Source organism: Pelophylax lessonae (genome assembly GCF_965119305.1).
Source record: "Pelophylax lessonae genome assembly, chromosome: 1".
Lineage (NCBI taxonomy): Eukaryota > Metazoa > Chordata > Amphibia > Anura > Ranidae > Pelophylax > Pelophylax lessonae.
The window spans coordinates 377,339,268-377,358,023 of NC_138768.1; the positions used below are offsets into that span (position 1 = coordinate 377,339,268).

General features: G+C 42.9%; 1 protein-coding gene across 4 annotated transcripts in view; it reads right to left on the reverse strand.

Moving 5' to 3' along the window:
- RFX3 (regulatory factor X3) overlaps positions 1-18,756 on the reverse strand; it is a 518,367-nt gene that overhangs the window by 96,115 nt on the left and 403,496 nt on the right. For all 4 annotated transcript variants that reach the window (XM_082243301.1, XM_082243299.1, XM_082243300.1 and 1 more), the window contains one exon: positions 9,165-9,346. In XM_082243301.1, coding sequence (XP_082099427.1) covers positions 9,165-9,346 — 182 coding nt within the window. The remainder of the gene's footprint in view (positions 1-9,164; positions 9,347-18,756) is intronic.

Below are 18,756 nucleotides of genomic sequence, written 5' to 3' on the forward strand. Positions count from 1 at the left end.
TTTGACTTGGCCATTCTAACACCTGGATATGTTTATTTGTGAACCATTCCATTGTAGATTTTGCTTTATGTTTTGGATCATTGTCTTGTTGGAAGACAAATCTCCGTCCCAGTCTCAGGTCTTTTGCAGACTCCATCAGGTTTTCTTACAGAATGGTCCTGTATTTGGCTCCATCCATCTTCCCATCAATTTTAACCATCTTCCCTGTCCCTGCTGAAGAAAAGCAGGCCCAAACCATGATGCTGCCACCACCATGTTTAACAGTGGGGATGGTGTGTTCAGGGTGATGAGCTGTGTTGCTTTTACGCCAAACATAACGTTTTGCATTGTTGCCAAAAAGTTCGATTTTGGTTTCATCTGACCAGAGCACCTTCTTCCACATGTTTGGTGTGTCTCCCAGGTGGCTTGTGGCAAACTTTAAACAACACTTTTTATGGATATCTTTAAGAAATGGCTTTTTTCTTGCCACTCTTCCATAAAGGCCAGATTTGTGCAGTATACGACTGATTGTTGTCCTATGGACAGAGTCTCCCACCTCAGCTGTAGATCTCTGCAGTTCATCCAGAGTGATCATGGGCCTCTTGGCTGCATCTCTCATCAGTCTTCTCCTTGTATGAGCTGAAAGTTTAGAGGGACAGCCAGGTCTTCATAGATTTGCAGTGGTCTGATACTCCTTCCATTTCAATATTATCGCTTGCACCGTACTCCTTGGGATGTTTAAAGCTTGGGAAATATTTTTGTATCCAAATCCGGCTTTAAACTTCTCCACAATAGTATCTCGGACCTGCCTGGTGTGTTCCTTGTTCTTCATGATGCTCTCTGCACTTTAAACGGACCTCTGAGACTATCGCAGTGCAGGTGCATTTATACGGAGACTTGATTACACACAGGTGGATTCTATTTATCATCATTAATCATTTAGCTCAACATTGGATCATTCAGAGATCCTCACTGAACTTCTGGAGAGAGTTTGCTGCAGTGAAAGTAAAGGGGCTGAATAATTTTGCACGCCCAATTTTTCAGTTTTTTATTTGTTAACAAAGTTTGAAATATTCAATAAATTTCGTTCCACTTCATGATTGTGTCCCACTTGTTGTTGATTCTTCACAAAAAATTACAGCTTTATATCTTTATGTTTGAAGCCTGAAATGTGGCAAAAGGTCGCAAAGTTCAAGGGGGCCGAATACTTTCGCAAGGCACTGTATGCTGCACGCTGCATCAAATTGGGCTGCATGGCTGTCATCCCAGAAGGAAGCCTCTTCTAAAGGTGATGCACAAGAAAGCCTGCAAACAGTTTGCTGAAGACAAGCAGACAAAGGACATGGATTACTTGAACCATGCCCTGTGGTCTGATGAGACCAAGATAAACGTATTTGGTTTAGATGGTGTCAAGCGTGTGTGGTGGCAAACAGGTAAGGAGTACAAAGACAAGTGTGTCTTGCCTACAGTCAAGCATGGTGGTGGGAGTGTCATGGTCTGGGGCTGCAAGAGTGCTGCCGGCACTAGGGGGGCTACAGTTTATTGAGGGAACCATGAATGCCAACATGTACTGTGACATACAGAAACAGAGCGTGATAACCTCCCTTCTGAGACTGGGCCGCAGGGCCGTATTCCAACATGATAACAACCCCAAACACACCTCCAAGACAACCACTGCCTTGTTAAAGAAGCTGAGGGTAAAGGGGATGGACTGGCCAATCAGGTCTCCACACCTAAACCCTATTGAGCATCTGTGGGATATCCTCAAATGGAAGGCGGAGGAGCGCAGGGTCTCTAACATCCACCAGCTCCATGATATTGTCATGGAGGAGTGGAAGAGGACTCCAGTGGCAACCTGTGAAGCTCTGGTGAACTCCATGCCCAAGAGGGTTAAGGCAGTGCTGGAAAATAATGGTGGCCATACAAAATATTGACACTTTGGGCTCTATTTGGACATTTTAACTTAGGGGTGTATTCACTTTTGTTGCCAGCGGTTTAGACATTAATGGCTGTGTGTTGAGTTATTTTGAGGGGACAGCAAATTTACACTGTTATACAAGCTGCACACTCACACTGTAAACTACTTTACATTGTAGCAAAGTGTCATTTCTTCAGTGTTGTCACATGAAAAGATATAATAAAATATTTACAAAAATGTGAGGGTTGTACTCACTTTTGTGAGATACTGTATCTCCATATCTCTTCCAAGTTTGTAAAGCAAACAAGAAATCCATTTGGCTCATCATATTGGAAATGATAACATTGTTTCCACGGTTACTACCAGACTGTTGACATTTATAATTGTATACCTAAGATTTTTATTCATGTGATTTCTTGGATCCAAAGCCAAACTCAGTATGGAGGTTTACAAGCAGACAGCTAAAGGAAAGAAATGCAGAAAACCTAGACTGTAATAATCTACCCTGCTCAAAAAAATTAAAGGAACACTTTTTAATCAGAGTATAGTATCAAGTCAATTAAACTCCTAGGATATTAATCTGGTCAGTTAACCAATTGTCGACAGCCTAACGTACATTAACTGCTGCAGGTCAACTCTATTGAGCAAAATCATTTGCCTGTACGTCATTTTGTGCAATAGTCATTAGATGGCGCCATCGCACCACTGGAGGCGCCATCGAGCTGTGATTGGCTAACAGGGAGGTTAATCAACCGGTCCGGCGGACCTGATGTCTGCCGGCCACCCATGATCGTTCCCCAGAGAGGCAGAAGGGCGATCTACCTATGCATACAGGGCAGATCGCCCTTCTGACAGAGAAGAAGATGGGGATCTTGTGTTTCTGCTAAGCCAGTCAGAACACCCCCCCCCCCAAAGTTAGCAAGCACCAGCTAGGAGCACACTTAACCCTTTATTCGCCCCTGATGTTAGCTCCTTCCCTGCCAGTGTCATTAGTACAGCAACAGTGCATATTTTTAGCACACTGATCACTGTATAAATGGTTCCCAAAAAAGTGTCAGTTAGGTGTCCGATTTGTCCGCCGCAATGTCTAAGTCCCGCTATAAATTGCTGATCGTTGCCATTAGTAGAAAAAAAAATGCCATAGAAACATCCCTTAGTTTGTAGACGCGATAACTTTTGAGCCAACCAATCAATATACGCTTATTGGGATTTTATTTAACCAAAAATATGTATTAGAATACATATTAGCCTAAATTGATAAAGAAATTCTATTTTTTCAAATTTTTTTTATTGGATATGTTTTATAGCAGAAAGTAAAAAACTGGATTTTTGTCTTACCGTTAAATCCTTTTCTCTGATTTTCATTGACAGACACAGCTCTAGATTTTCTTGACCCTTGGGTTTATGCAGTAGGAGGACACTAGGCGGAAAAAAGTTTGACTACGCTTATAGGGCAGTCCCAGGGGGTATACTCTTACTTTCTTCTATAAGTCTTCAGTTTTGTAACAAGCAGTGTCAGAAGAGCATTAAACCCAACTCAATAGAGGGGTGGGTGCTGTGTCCATAAATTAACATCAGAAAAAAGGATTTTAAAAATCCAGTTTTCTCTTTCGTTCATTGACAGGCACAGCTCCAGATTTTTTGACCCTTGGAATGTCCCAAAGTAGTGTCAACATAAGGGGTAGGAAGAACACAGCACGAAAACACACTTCTCAATAGCTAAACATAGCCAACCAAGTAAAGCAGGAGCTCAACCAGGAACAACTTGAGCTCACCTGTCAAAAAAACACCCTCAAAGAGGACTAATCCTCTCCAACAGAGGCCTGTAAAACCTTGCGGCCAAAAGAAGCATCCGCAGCTGTCAACACATCCACCTTATAAATTTTTGTGAAAGTGTAAACGGACAACCTGGTGGCCACCTTTCAAACCTGCACTACAGACGCCTGATGAGGGAAGGCCCAGGAAGCACTAAGCGCCCTCGTAGAATGCGTCTTAACCTGGAAAGCAAGATCCTGACCCTTAATGGAATAGGCCTGCACCACCGTCTGTCTAATCCATCTAGAAATGGTCGCAGCAGACGCGGCCAGCCCCTTACGGGGTCCATCCGTAAGAAAAGAAAGAGAATCCGATTTTCGGAACGACTCAGTCGCCACCAGGTACACCTTTATTGCCCAAACCACATCCAAAGAATGTAGGACAATCTCTTTAGGATGCCTAGACTTAGGACACAAGGAAGGCAACACAATGTCTTCATTTAAATGAAAACCAGAGACAACTTTAGGAAGGAATGACTGGCAGGGACAAAGCACCACTTTATCTCTGAACCACCAGATAGGATAACCGACAAGACAACGCAGCCAAATCTGACACCCTGCACGCAGAAGCAATAGCCATCAAGAAAGCTACCTTCTGTGACAGAGTAAGCAGAGAAACCTTACAAATATTTTCAAAAGGCAGATTCTGGAGAACCGACAGTATCAAACTGAGGTCCCACGGAGGTAACGGAGATCTCACCGGGAGAGCCACGTGGCAGACCCCCTGAACAAAGGTGTGAACAAAGGAATTCGTGGCCAACGGCACTGAAAGAAAATTGCCAGGGCAGAGATCTGGCCTTTGATGGTACCAAAGGCCAAACACTGATCTACACCTCTTTGGAGAAACTCCAAAACACAAGAAAGCGAAAAGGAACGGGGGGAGACCCACTGAGACTCACACCAAGCAATGTATGCCTTCTAGACTTAATGATAAATCTTCCCAGAAGTAGATTTTCTAGCTTTTACCAGCGTAGGATTTACTGATTCAGACACCCCTCTATCCTTCAGCACCTGACTTTTAACAGCCAGGGCCTGTAAAGCAGGATGGAAGATCGGCCCTTGAACTAAAAGATCTTCTCTGAGAGGGAGTTTCCAAGGGACATCGGCGACCAGCCTTACAAGGTCTGCGTACCAAGACCTGCAAGGCCAGTCCGGGGCCTCTAGGATGACTGGAATCCCTTCTGCCTCGATTCCTTGCGGGAATCTCCACAGAAGAGGTATCGAAGGAAATGCGTATACCAGACGATACTGGCCCCAAGGGGCCACCAGAGAGTCTGTGGCATCGGCCAGGGGATCCTGAGACCTTGCTATGAACCTCTGCACCTTCCTGTTGAGGCAAGAGGCCAACAGGTCCACATCGGGAGTCCCCCACCAGAGACACAGTTACACAGTTGATGAAATCACTTCCTGATTCAATGCCTGCCGACTGAGGTAGTCCGCCTGCCAATTTTCCACCCGTGGAATATGCACAGCGCTCTGCCCACCTTAGAATACCGGCTACTTCCTGGGCCGCTAGGGCACTTTTGGTGCCCCCTTGATGATTGACATATGCTACACTGAAGCATTGTCAGACTGAATCCTTACCGGGCACTCCTGAAGATGATCCGTCCATTGGGTCAGGCCAAGCCTGATCGCCCGAATTTCCAGGATATTAATTGGCAGGCTGGACTACTTCAGAGTCCAACCCCCTGAGCACAATCCATGCCCAAGACACCTCCCCAACCAGACAGGCTGGCATCCGTGTTGACCACTGTCCAGTACAGACGGAGAAAGGATTTTCCCTGTTGAAGCACTGGAGAGCAGAGCCACCAGATCCGGGATCCCCTCCTTTCAAGGCTCAACAGGATCAGATTGTCTAGAGACTGTGGGTTCTTGTTTCATTTGGCAAGAATTTCCGTTTGCAGAGATCTGGTATGGAACTGAGCCAACAGAACCGCCTAGAAGCTGGAGACCATCAAGCCCAGGACTTGCATACAAGTCCTGAGAGATGACCGCCGGCTGGACAACAGGAGCCGTATTGCATCCTGCAACTTCTGGAGTCTCATCTTTCCAATGTCAGGCCCAGATAGTCCAGCTTAGTGGATGGGCCCAGAACAGATTTTTGGAAATTCAGTTTCCATCAAAACTATTGCAGAGTTTGTACTGAAATGTCCAGACTGTCTTTTAAGGCATTCGGAGAAATGCTCGCAGAAAGAGATCGTCCAAGTACCCCAGTACCGCAATCCCCTTCTGCCTTAGCAATGCTAAGGCCGGGGCCAAAACTTTTGTGAACATCCGAGGAGCTGAGGTGAAACCAAAGGGTAACGCCACAAATTGATAGTGCTCCTCGCCCACGAAAAAGCGAAGGAAACGCTGATGTCTGACATATATTGGGATATGAAGATAAGCGTCCTTGATATCAATAGAGGTCAGGAAATCCCGTTGATGAAGGTATGGCTCTACTGTGCGAATGGACTCCATTCTAAATTTCTGAACCCACACAAAGCGATTTAAGGTCTTGAGGTCCAGAATTGGACCGACTTTGCCTTCCTTCCTGGGAACAGTAAATGAGTTTGAATAAAACCCCAGAAAGCGTTCAAATTCCGGAACCGGTACAATGATCCCTTGTGAAAGCAAATCCTGTACCGCCCCAAGACGACCTTAAAGGCGATCTGGGGCCAAACGCAGATTGGAAGGAAAGAACCTTGCCTGGGGCAAGGATCGGAACTCTATCTTGTAACCGGACTGAATTAACTCGTGGACCCATTTGTCTTGAATCAAGGAGGTCCACGGATCCGGAAAGAAGTGAACATGTCCCCCCACCACAGATACGTGTGAGGGCGCCCCTTCAGGCAAAAGCATGCTTGTCTGCGGTCCCGGAGGGCCTCTTGAAAACCAGTGCGGGGTTATGGGTGGACTTTGATCCCTGGTCCTTAGATCCCGAAGGATGAAAGGACCACTTATGGGTGGAGAAGAAAGGGCCACGTTTGCTACGAGACTCTTTGCTCCTGGTAGTCTGTGGAAGCAGAGTACTCTTACCTCCAATTAGTACCCTTAATGATCTCTTCCAAGGAAGCTCCGAACAAGCGGTCTCCTACAAAAGAGAGATCAGTCAAAACCTTCTTGGAAGCCTGGTCCGCAGACCAGTATTTCAACCATATCATGCAGTGAAGAGTCACCGCTGTCACGGACACCCTACAGTCTAAGAGGGCTGCATCCAGAGAGGCATCACAGATATATTGCAACCCCTGGATCAACTGGTCCGCCAGCTCTGCCAGGTCAGGGGGAGGTTGTCCCCCTTCGAAATCCTGGTGCAGGAGCTTAGCCCATTGCGTTGAGGTCTGGGAAACCAAGGTTATGGCAAATACCGGCCGCAGAATGGAACCAGCCATGGTAAAAAGGTATCGGACCAGAGATTTAGCTCTCTCGTCAAAAGGGTCCTTAAAGGACAGAGAGTCCTCCACTGGGAGAAGGGTGGCTTTATTCAACCTGGAAACCTGCGAGTCCACGACAGGTGGAACTGTCAGTTTCTTTAACAGGGACTCTTCAAAAGGATACCTTCTAGTGAAATGTTTAGGGTCTCCGACAGTGCATTTGGGGGAACCCCGCTGACTCGCGACAATGTTGTTGAAATAGGCGAGAAAGGGAAACACCTTTGCCACTTTGGAGGCTCTGCGGGTACCAAATTGCACCGGTGCAGTCGACGCAGCAGTAGCTGTGTCCTCTAATTTCAAAGTTTCCCACACTCATCGGATCCACTATCGCTATCCACTATCGCCTTTTTATGCGTGGCTGTAGTGGAAGAGAATTCATCCTCACTATCAGAGCACTCAGGGTGCGTGGACGCAGAACCAGTAGGGTGACTCACATCCGCAGTGGCCAAATCAGCCACAGAATCTGAGGAGACAGAGGATACAGGTGAAGGGGCAGACGCTTTTTGCTCGTTCTATTTTGGAGGGCCATATCTACTTTGGACTCCAGTGACTGCAGGACCGCCGTCATAGCAGACAAAGCAGACTGGGACCCAGACCCTTGACCGCCCAATATTCATGAAGTCAGCCATGGCAAAATGGCGGGCCCACGCGGCTCCCGGGACCCCCAGGTACACTTGGACAGTAAGGGGGATCCCATTAGGGACTCCCACTAGGAGCATTCCCACCAAAAGACGTGGTGGGAATGCTCCTACCACTCCCCTCCGGCTCCCAGCACCCGCTCGACACCCCAAAACAGAAAAAAACAGGCATGGCCACCCTGGGGGGGGGGGTGCTGCTAGGCATGGGTTAACATGGGGGGTGGTGTGGTCTGCGGAGGGACCCTGATAGTGAGTAGGAGTGACATGAGGCAAGGAAGGGCACTTGATGGTCCGACCAACCCACGGAGGGGCCCACGTCCACCCCAAAAAAAACATAAGAAGGGAGTGGCAGTCAAGTAAATCCTGGTACCTAAACATTTCTTTATTTTCTTCACTGTTTTTACATTACATATGTTGTCCCGCATGGATCAGCATCTGTGCTGCTGCCTTTCATTTAGTCAGCTGCCAGAAAGTGTTCACTGGGAAAAGGGAGACTGAGGAAATGTTTTTCTTCTGCCTGAAGCAGACTGATGACATAATTCTCCAAGCATGCTACTCTCAGACATAGGTGCAATCACTGCCTTTTAATGATAAAAGCTTTTATTTTCTTTTTAATATAATATTACTGTATATATCAGGGATCTATTTTGTATGCAGATATGTAAAATTACTTCATTAACCACTTCCCATCCGGGCCAATTCTGACACTTTGCTCCTACATCTACTTTGCTCCTACTTTTGCTCCTAAATCTACTTTTTTTTGCTAGAAAATTGCTTAGAACCCCCAACAGAACACTAAAGTTAGCCCAATTTTTTGTCTAATGTGAAAGATGATGTTACGCTGAGTAAATAGATACCCAACATGTCCCATTTTAAAATTGCGTCTGCCCATGGAATGGCAGCAACTGCGGTGCCTAAAATTCTCCATAGGCAGCGCTTTAAACGCCTTTACAGTTTACCAGTTTAGAGCTGCACAGGAGGTCTGGTGCTTGAATTATTGCTCTCGCTTTGACGTTCGCGACAATACCTCAGATGTGAGGAAGAATGATCAAACATTCCTATAGATACGCTCCTAAACCTTGTGAACAGCCCTCCCAGACAAGTTGAAACTGTTATAACTGCAAAGGGTGGGCCAATCCAATATTGAACCCTACAAACTGAGACTGGGATGCGATTAAAGTTCATGTCTGTGTAAAGAAGTTGGCGTCCCAATATGTTTGACAATATAGTGTGTATATACTGTATATATATATATATATATATATATATATACACACACAAACACATATACAGTACATTGGATGGAGTCATATAAAAAAAGTTGATTATAACTTTTTGCAGAATTATTTGGATCCCACATAGCACTCTTAGTGGAGAATAAAAACAATCTGCATATACTAACCTAGTACCCAGTCTTCTCGTTCGGAGTCCCATAAATATGGAGCGGATAAGTTTTCCAAAGGAGGCAGCATTGACTGGGTCTAGTTTGTGCTCCTGACAGTGTCTAAGGTAATGATTGTAGAGAGTGCTTCTGGGAAGGCTCACTCCCTCAGCAGTTTCATAGTTGTCCAGCAGCCACTGGAGCTAGAAGAAACAAATATAATCCAGGTTAACAACTCATGGAAAATAGAAAAATCTAATTAGAAGATTACTGAGAACATAGCTCAGACCATGTCATTGTAATGAAAATGGAATCTTGGTCCCTTTCCATCTAGTAAGTTTCAATATGGTTGAACACATTCTAAATGAGTGGCTACTTATAAACAAAAAGTAATAGAGGATTAATTCACATAATAAAATGGCTAATAAAAACATTTGATCTTTTATTGCTATCATAGAAGTCCAGGTTTTAAATTAAAACGATTTTGGGAAGTGCAACTGCTTTCATTTAAAACAGCTGGAGATCAGCCATTTAAATCTTTGCTCCAGTTACCAGAAAGTGCTTCCAATTTCTTTTTTTCTCTAGTGGCCATTAGTTTTATAATTATGTCCATTAGAGGAATGGTATATTTGCACATAGAGTATGGATAGGAATTTTGTAAGATTTCTAGTTTTCTTTGTATTTGTAGAAATAAAAAATAACTCTAGGTATGCAAATGTGAACTAAATGGCAATGTTAAATGAGGAAATGAAACACTATACTGTATTGTAGAGGGAGGAACAAAAATATGAATGAACTGTTACAATTCAGTAATACCTTTTAATTGGACCTGGAATTAGATTGTTTTTTTCATGTTAAATGCATTCATGTATTTATTACCTCTGAGATCACAGTACTTCACCCTGATAATGCTTTCATTTCTTTCTCTCATCAGAAAGCCAGAACCATCGTTGTTCAGATATTATGCAGAGTCAGCTTCTATTTCCTGAAACCATGTTGCTAGCTCAGAGATGACACCATCATGTATATCCTGGTAACTGTACAATTATTGTTTACAAAGGTCTGACACAAACCAGCCTCTGCTGCAGACCCTTGTGACTTGCTACAAGGTTACAATATTGCAGTCTGATAACTGGGGGTGAAGAGATGGGGAAAATGCTTCCTTCTGCCTGCAAAAGATACACTTTAAAGATGGAATGATGGATACCTGTGCCTGTTGCTGTAGGCCCTCCTAGTATAGGTTAATGTAGAAATTGAAACAAAGCCATTAGGTTCACTGAAGTGAAGCTGACCATGCCCTTGGCAACTCTGGAAGCATTTTTTATCAGCTCACAGTCAAAACACAGATTGCTTGGGAATGAACAGCCAACAGAATTTACCTACTGTTTGTTTTTTTGTTTTTACTAGTTATGAATGGTGAAATGCATGCAATGAAACCAAAACAATGTCTATTGTCAGACATCTTTTAAAAAAAAAAAATTCTGCTTCCACCACAAATTAAATCACGCTGAAACTAGAAATTAACCTGAAACTAGAAATTAACCCGAAACTATGGATGTCAGATTTTTGAGTACTATTTCAGATCCATACAATAGTTTATTTTTTTTCAAAGGCTGAAGGAAAATGTCCACAAAATGGCCAAATGTATGTACAGCATTGGTGTGGTTTACAGATTTGAGTGACATGCATATATAAAGTGGGTGATGATGGGAGGAGGAGATCGACTGTACAACTGAAATGAGATTGAGTATGTTTAAGTTCACAGATCAGAGCATAGAAATTAATAGGTAAAGTATCTTTTCCACTCACTGAACTATTAGAGCGATAATGGATTTAACCTTTTTTTCATGCTAATGCAATGCATAGCACAATATACTTTACAGTATAATTTATCAGTCCACTAATGTACAGCTAGAGTTTTAAAACTACCAATTTATTTATTAGTTTGACCATTTATGCTTCAATATTCTGAATGCATATTTTAATCCATACAATGACAAGAAAAGGTAAATGAAACCCTTGCAATTAACTGGTTGTCTGCAGTAATTTGCCATAAAAATGTGATCTGATCCGAATCTAAGGTCGGCCATAGACAAGTTGAAAACTGAATGTGTTGTCGATCCAAAAACAAAAATGGTGCATACGATTGTGCCATAATTTGTTTTGTTTTTCTAAAAAATACAGCATGTTGGATCAGGCACTTTTCACTTTTGATTGTGGCACAAAAATCATTAATCGCAGCTGGCACACTAATGATGCAAGAAACAAATGATCCGACGATTGAAAATAATTTTTGTTCGGTTTTCAACTTGTCTATTGCCTGCTTAAGTCACAACAATAGAAAAACAAAAGGTGCTTAAGCTAATAACACATAAACAATTCTAATTTTCTTTATTTAACACACCCATTAAACATTCATAGTGCTGGAGGAAAAATTTAAGTGAACCCATAGATTAATTACTTCAACAAAAGCAAATTGGAGTCAATGGTTTGCTCACCAGGAGGCCAATTAATGAAATGAGTTTAGAGGTGTGAATTAGAGCTACTTTGATTGATAAAACATTTTAAGATTGCTGTTCAAAAGAAGTATCAGCTGGTGTGATTTCTGCCTCACAAAAAGGAGCTCTATGAAGACATATTATCAAGAGTAGCTGATGTGCAAAAGAACACATGTGTAACAGCAAAAAGGCTTAAAGACATCACTGGAAAAGGCGAAAGATCCCAGTTCATGGGTCTACCATACGCAAGTCTTTGAATAGGCAGTGTAAAAAAACATTGCAGTGTGCCTGAGGTTTGCCAAAGAACACCTCAAACCGCAACTTTACTGGGAAAATGTTTTTTGGACTGATGAAACAAAAGTTGAACTGTTCGGGAAGAATACTCCGCAATATGCATGGCACAAAAAGGGCACAGCTTACCAACATCAAAACCTCATCCCAGCGGTAAAGTATGGTGGAGAGAACATCATGATTTGAGCTTGCTTCACTGCCTCAGGGCCTGGACCACTTGCCAACATTGAGTGGAAAATTAGTTCCCAATTTAACCAAAATATCCTACAGGATAATGTCAGTGTGGCTGCCCACCAGCTGAAGCTTAGTAAAGCAGGACAATGACCCTAAGCATCAAAGTAAATATACTACAGACTGGCTTCAGGAAAAGAAAATGTGCATTTTGGATCAGTCAGAGCCCAGACCTTAACCACACAGAAGTGCTGTGGAATGGCCTCAAGAGAGCCATTCACACCAGACATCCTACAAATGTGTCTAAGCTGAAGTAATTTTGTAAAGAGCTTGCTTACAGTCATTGCTGCCAAAGGAGGTTCGACTTGCCATAAACTCCAAGGGTTCAAATACTTTTTCCTCCAGCACTGTGAATGTTTAATGAGTGCGTTCAAGAAAGACATGAGAAATTAGAACGGTTTGTGTGTTATCAGCTTAAGTACATTGTGTTTGTCTATTGTTGTGACTTAGATAGAAATCGGATCTCATTTTATGGCAAAAAAAGTTAATTCCAAGGGGTTCACATACTTTTTCTTGCCACTCTCAATGTGTAACTGGATGTGTGTGCTAGATAGATAGATATACAGATATTGTAGATAGATAAACAAAATGTACTGCATAGAAACTATTCATCATACTTTCCATGTACTTAAGAATTGAAATCATAGTATGCAGTACGGTGAAAACTTTGTAAAACCGCTCTGCTTATCCAGTTAGAAGTATATGCTGGATAACAATAACAAATGTACATAAATGGTTTGCAATGGATTTGAACTTTACACCTACGTATGGTGAAAAGAACTTGTAGTAAAGTAAGAACATAGTTTTGTTAAGTTTAAGAATTTAGATTGATCAAGCTAGAGTAGTCTGTGTTTACAATGACCCAATGTTCCAAATAGAGTGAGAGAATTGTGAGAGGCTGTGGGTGGATTATAGCTAGTGATAAAAGAGAATAAACAGTTGCACTTTCTATTTTCACAGATTGGAGAAAATATATAAGCAATTTAGAGCAAATAAGAACCAAATGAGAGAATGAAGATTTAATATCAGTCTCAGATAAAGATAAAAATATTAATTAAAATATACATTCAGATTATTAAGGGAGGCAGCTGTGTTTACGGTATGATTGTATCATATGCCCTAAATTGTGTGAAGCTGTAGAAAAATAATTAAAGATGATATTGCATAAGGGCCAGATAAATACTTTCTGCCCTAAAGAAAACTGTCCTGCACTTCCCCTTTCCTACCCCATCTACACTAACAAGATCAGACATTGAAGTCTCATAAGGTCAAATTACACTATTGCATTGATTAAACTGAACAGGCTATGTTGGCAAACCATAAATTCCAATACGATTTTTATGATACAGTCATCAAACAGAAAAAGTGAGGGGCCTCATTCTCTCTTTATTGCTTACATTACTTGACCACCCAAAGGTGTTCACAGAACATCATTATTTCAGAATACATGCATGTGAAACAAGATATTACCAGAAGACAGGTAAAATCTAATGCTGTGCTACCTCATTAAATAAGGATTTTCTGCTTGAGGAATAAGACTTTTTGTCCAGAATCCCTTGATTACCGTAAAATCCATTCATCAATGGACACAGCGCTCCATAAATCATAACTAGTGGGTTATATTGCCTCCATCCAGGAGTAGGACAAGGCAGAATAAAAAACACCTGGCTATTCCCATGGACCAAATAGAAAAAGAAAGGATAACCGCGCTAAAGGTGAATAATAATAGTAGTCAAGCAGCAACTTCAAGTGTGACCACACCCTTAAACTAATGCATATAATAAGTCGCGCTTAGTGATAAAAGAACAAATCAATGTCCAAAAAAGTGAATATATTCCCAAGGACCGTCCTCAGCTGGTATATAATCCCCCTCTCTGCTCTAGGTAATCAGTTTAGTAGCAAGCAGTATTAGAAGTATTAGAACTGCATAGAGGGGTGCGTGCTGTGTCCGTTGATGAACTTAGAGAAATTAATTTTAAGGCTAAGTACAAAAATCACATTCTCTCTTTCGATCATCGACAGACACAGCGCTCCATAAATTATAACTAGTGGGACGTCCAAAAGCAGTGCCAAAAGGAAAATGAGGGGTAGGGAAAATAACCCAAGGCTAAACATAAGAGCCCTTAACCAGGACACAGGAGCACAGGACCCCTCAAGAGGGAACAGCCCCTCTTAAACAGCAGCCTGCAAAACGTTGCGACCAAAAGAAGCATCCACAGATGCCAAAGTATCTACCTTATAGAATTTTGTAAAGGTATGCACCGACGACCAGGTGGCCACCTTGCAAAGTTGCGATATTGAAGCCTGATGACGGAAGGCCTGAGAAGCACTCAGCGTCCAAGTAGAATGCGCCGTGACAGGGAAAGGTGGAACCTGACCTTTAATGGAAAAGACCTGATTCAATGTCTAATCCATCTGGAGATGGTAGCAGAAGAAGCGGCCAGCCCTTTTCTTGGTTCACCCGTTACCACAAAAAGCGAGTCTGAATTCAGCAGTTGCATACCTTGGATGTGGTTCGCACGAACCACATCCAAGGTATGCAAGGCAAATTCCTTGGGATGAGCTGGCTTGGGACACAAGGAAGGCAACATAATGTCCTTATTCAAATGGAAGTCAGAGGCAACTTTGGGCAGGAATTATGGACAGGGACGAAGAGCCAATTTATCCCTATGGGCCACTAAATAGGGACTGCGACAGGATAATGCTGCCAATTCCGATACTCTGCAGGCCGAGGTAATAGCTACCAAGAATATCCCCTTCTGGGATAACGTAGGCAAGGGAATCCCCCGAATATTCTGAAATTGAGGTTTCTGGAGAATCAAAAACACTACATTTAAATACCATGGCGGTAAAAGAGACTGTACAGGTGGAGCCACATGTCGAGCCGCCTGAATTAAGATACGAACTAAAGAGAGCGTGGCTAGGGGGTCACTGAAATAAGATTGCCAGGGTAGACACCTGGCCCTTGATGGTACTCAAGGCCAACTTCTGATCAATGCCCTGTTGAAGAAAGGTTAGGATCCGAGCCACAGAAAAGGATCAAGAATGAGCACCAATTGACTCACACCATGAAATGTACGCTTTCCACGTACAATGGTATATGTTGGTGGAAGATGACTTCCCTGCCTTCACCATAGTAGGGATCACTGATTCAGACAGACCTCTATCCCTTAGTACCTGGCTTTCAATAGCTAAGCCAATAAAACCAGTCACTGTAAAGCAGGATGGTAGATCAGCCCTTGGGACAACTGGTCTTCTCTGAGAGGAAGCCCTCAAGGGATGTTTACAGCCACCAGGATGATTGGAAGATCCTTGCTCTTGATTCCTTGCAGGAACTGGGGAAGAAGCCTTAGCCGAGGATGATACTAGCCTTACCGTGGCCCTAGGATGCCTGCGGTGTCTATCAGAGGACCCCGTTACCTTGTCACAAACTTCCCCCTTTCTGAGTATCTCCTTGATGCTCACCAAAGAAGTCCCCATGACTGGAAACCAGTGAAGATGACCCCCATCCCAAAAATGGGTGAGGGCAGACCTTCATGCTGAAGGAGTCTTGTCTGCTGGTCCGGGGAAGCTAGCTCTAGGCTAACCCAACCAAGGTTGCTTGGAATCTTTCGGGGAAGTTTTAAAAGATCTATTTCCCTTTTTCTCCATCCCGGAAACACAAAATAATTTTCTATGGGCTGAGAAGGAGGGCCTCTGTCTACGGCGAGACTCCTTCTCTTTCTTAGACTGTGGCATGAAGATACTCTTCACCCCTGTGATACCCTTAATGTCATCAATAGGTGAAGGTAGGACACACATTTAGGGGAGAGACTCTGCACTGGTAACCCCCTCCACTATACCCACACTGCAAACAGCAGGGCATGCACCTAGGGGTCTCCTACATTGGGACCCCTCCAGTCTATCAGGGTGGGACACACACTATCCCAGGACCCTTACAGAGTGGGGATAGTGGGGGAGAGCCCAGGGGTCTCTGCTGCATTCCTTGCCCCCCACCAGACTCTAGGTCCAGACAGGGGGAATGGGAGTGGGGGAAGCCCAGCTCAGGGAGAGATTTAAGGATGGAAGGAGGGAACCTGCAGGCAGGTCCAACTGTCCCTGGAGGTTACCCGTGTTCACCCCTAAGAAAACAACCAAAAGGGGAAAGGGGGGGACTGTACTTACCCTTCCATGGTGCGGGTAAAGCTCCAGACAGAACTCCTTGCCACCAAAGTAGGGGAGCTGTTGACCAAGGGACCGCTGTAACTCAGACCTAAGCCAGGTTGTATGTGACCCTACGAGACATTTAACTTGCGGGTCAGCCTCTGACTGTGAGGCTATGTTGCAGCCGTAGCTGCGGTCTGCATGCGCTCGCTGGCTGGGCTGGGGGAACCACTGGATCTAGATTATCCGGCCCAGCAGTTGATTGTAGATCTCCCAAATAGAAAACAAAAAAATATGTAAGGAAGGATCAAATTGCTAGGATCAGAGATCCCAGCCTGGAGCCTAGGTCCTTACTCCTGACTAGACAGATTCACATTGATTACCTAGAGCATAGAGGGGGGGTATATGCCAGCTGAGGACGACCCATGGGCGTAGCCAGGTGTTTTTTGTTCTGCCTAGTCCTACTCCAGGAGGAGGCAATATAACCCACTAGTTATGATTTATGGAGTGCTGAGTCCGTCGATGAACATAAGAAAAATGTAAATGTGGTATTTAGATATTTAGGGAGACTGACTTCACACCTACGTATTGCATATTATGCCAGAGTTGAGTGTTTTAGCACGTAACCACAACTCATGGTAACTCATGGCATTTTTTCAGGTGTGTTGCAGTACCATTTATTCAGAATGACACAAGAATGCTTAACTACAGTAAGCGGAAACGCACCTGCGCTCCATTGCATCACAATGCGCAAGCCGCGCGTATTGAAAAAAAAAGGACATTTTTCTGTTGCAACGCGTTGGCAGCCCATTCTAAACGACTGGGGTCCCTGAACACAGCACACATTACCCAATGTGTAAAGAGACCCAAAGTAATGATTCAGATAAGGTTGTGATCCTTTCCTGTAGCCAGCAAACATCATGCTGATAGTTCAGCTGAAAGACGTGGTATTCAGACTATTTTACTCTTCCTGGTCTGAGGTGTTGACAAGTTTGGATTAAAAGTGGAGCCCTGCTGCAATCCCCTTGGTGCAGTTACAAACAGGGGCCCTTCTCTCACTTTTTCCTTGTAAACAAGAGCAAGACCCATATCATTTATTTGGTTTATCGCAATTGTATTTAGATAATCAGCTCCATTCATATCAAGAGGCATGGTGGCAGTTTTAGTGCGCAAAGGAAGTGTAGCCTGTAGGGCAGTTGCTGATAGATCAAAGAAAGTAACACAAGTTAAGAGGATGGCTAATTATGAAACATATTTGTTGTGATACTACCCATGTAACCTACATACTCTAGTGTCCATGCGGTGTCCATGATGTTGGAAGAAGCAGAGGAAAACAGAGTAAGGATAGCAGAAAATATGAACATTAGAAAGGATTTTTGTAAACACAATGTGTCTAGGCATATTTACCACTTGTCTACCAAGGTACTTTGATAATAATCATAGTAGACAAGTGGTTAAATCAAGCTCACAGCTGCTGCAACAGCTGTGAGCTTGATATTGGCTTTAAGAGCCGGCAAAGGAGTTTTCAATAAAAGTGATTAGGCAGCTCTAGAGCTATCTGACCCCTTTATGGGGCTCTCAAAGGGCAAAAAAATATATAAAAATAAATAAAAATATTTAAACAAAAATGTAAAAACACCCCCATCACATCCCTCTACCCCACATGAAAAGTGAAACGCAAGGCGAACACATTTACAGTATGTAAACATCAATTGCACCACACATGTGAGTAATAGTTGCAAACATCGGAGTGAGAGCAATAATTCTAGGGACATCATTTATCGCTAAATCTACACTGATAACATGTAAAGGCTTTTAAAGCTTCAGATATGAAGAATTTTGGGTACCATAGTTTTTTGTGATTCAATGGGTGTGCACAATTTTAAGACTTCACATTTGGTATTTACTCAATGCAACCCAATCTTATATTTTATTGAAAAAATTGGTATATTATTTTTGTTTGTTTATACTAAACTTAATTACTGAAAAATTTCCTGAATATACCATTGCTACCATTTATTCTCTGCAGTCTCTGCTCTCAGAAAATATAGACTTTTGGGGGTGGGGTATAGTAATTTGTAGCAAGAAAAGTTGATTTTAAAATGGGTGCAAAAGATTGAAAAATTATACGTTAGAGAGTGGTTATAGAAAGTCATACAAAAAAAACTTCGGGGATTAAGGTTTTAAGGAATTGACAGTTCATGTTCATGCTTTCGATTGGATCAGATATGAAGAAGGATCTATCTCAAAATCAAACAAAAGGAATCTATGACTTGGACACATTGTATCTCAGAGGTCTCAATATTCATATAGATCTGAACTGTTTTAATTCCAACTATTAATAGAATTTAGGGTAGGTTCCATTAACAGTATCATATAGATTTATCACTAATGGATTACAGGACCTGACCCACAAACTGAGACTCATTGAGGATTCCTAATACTAAGTA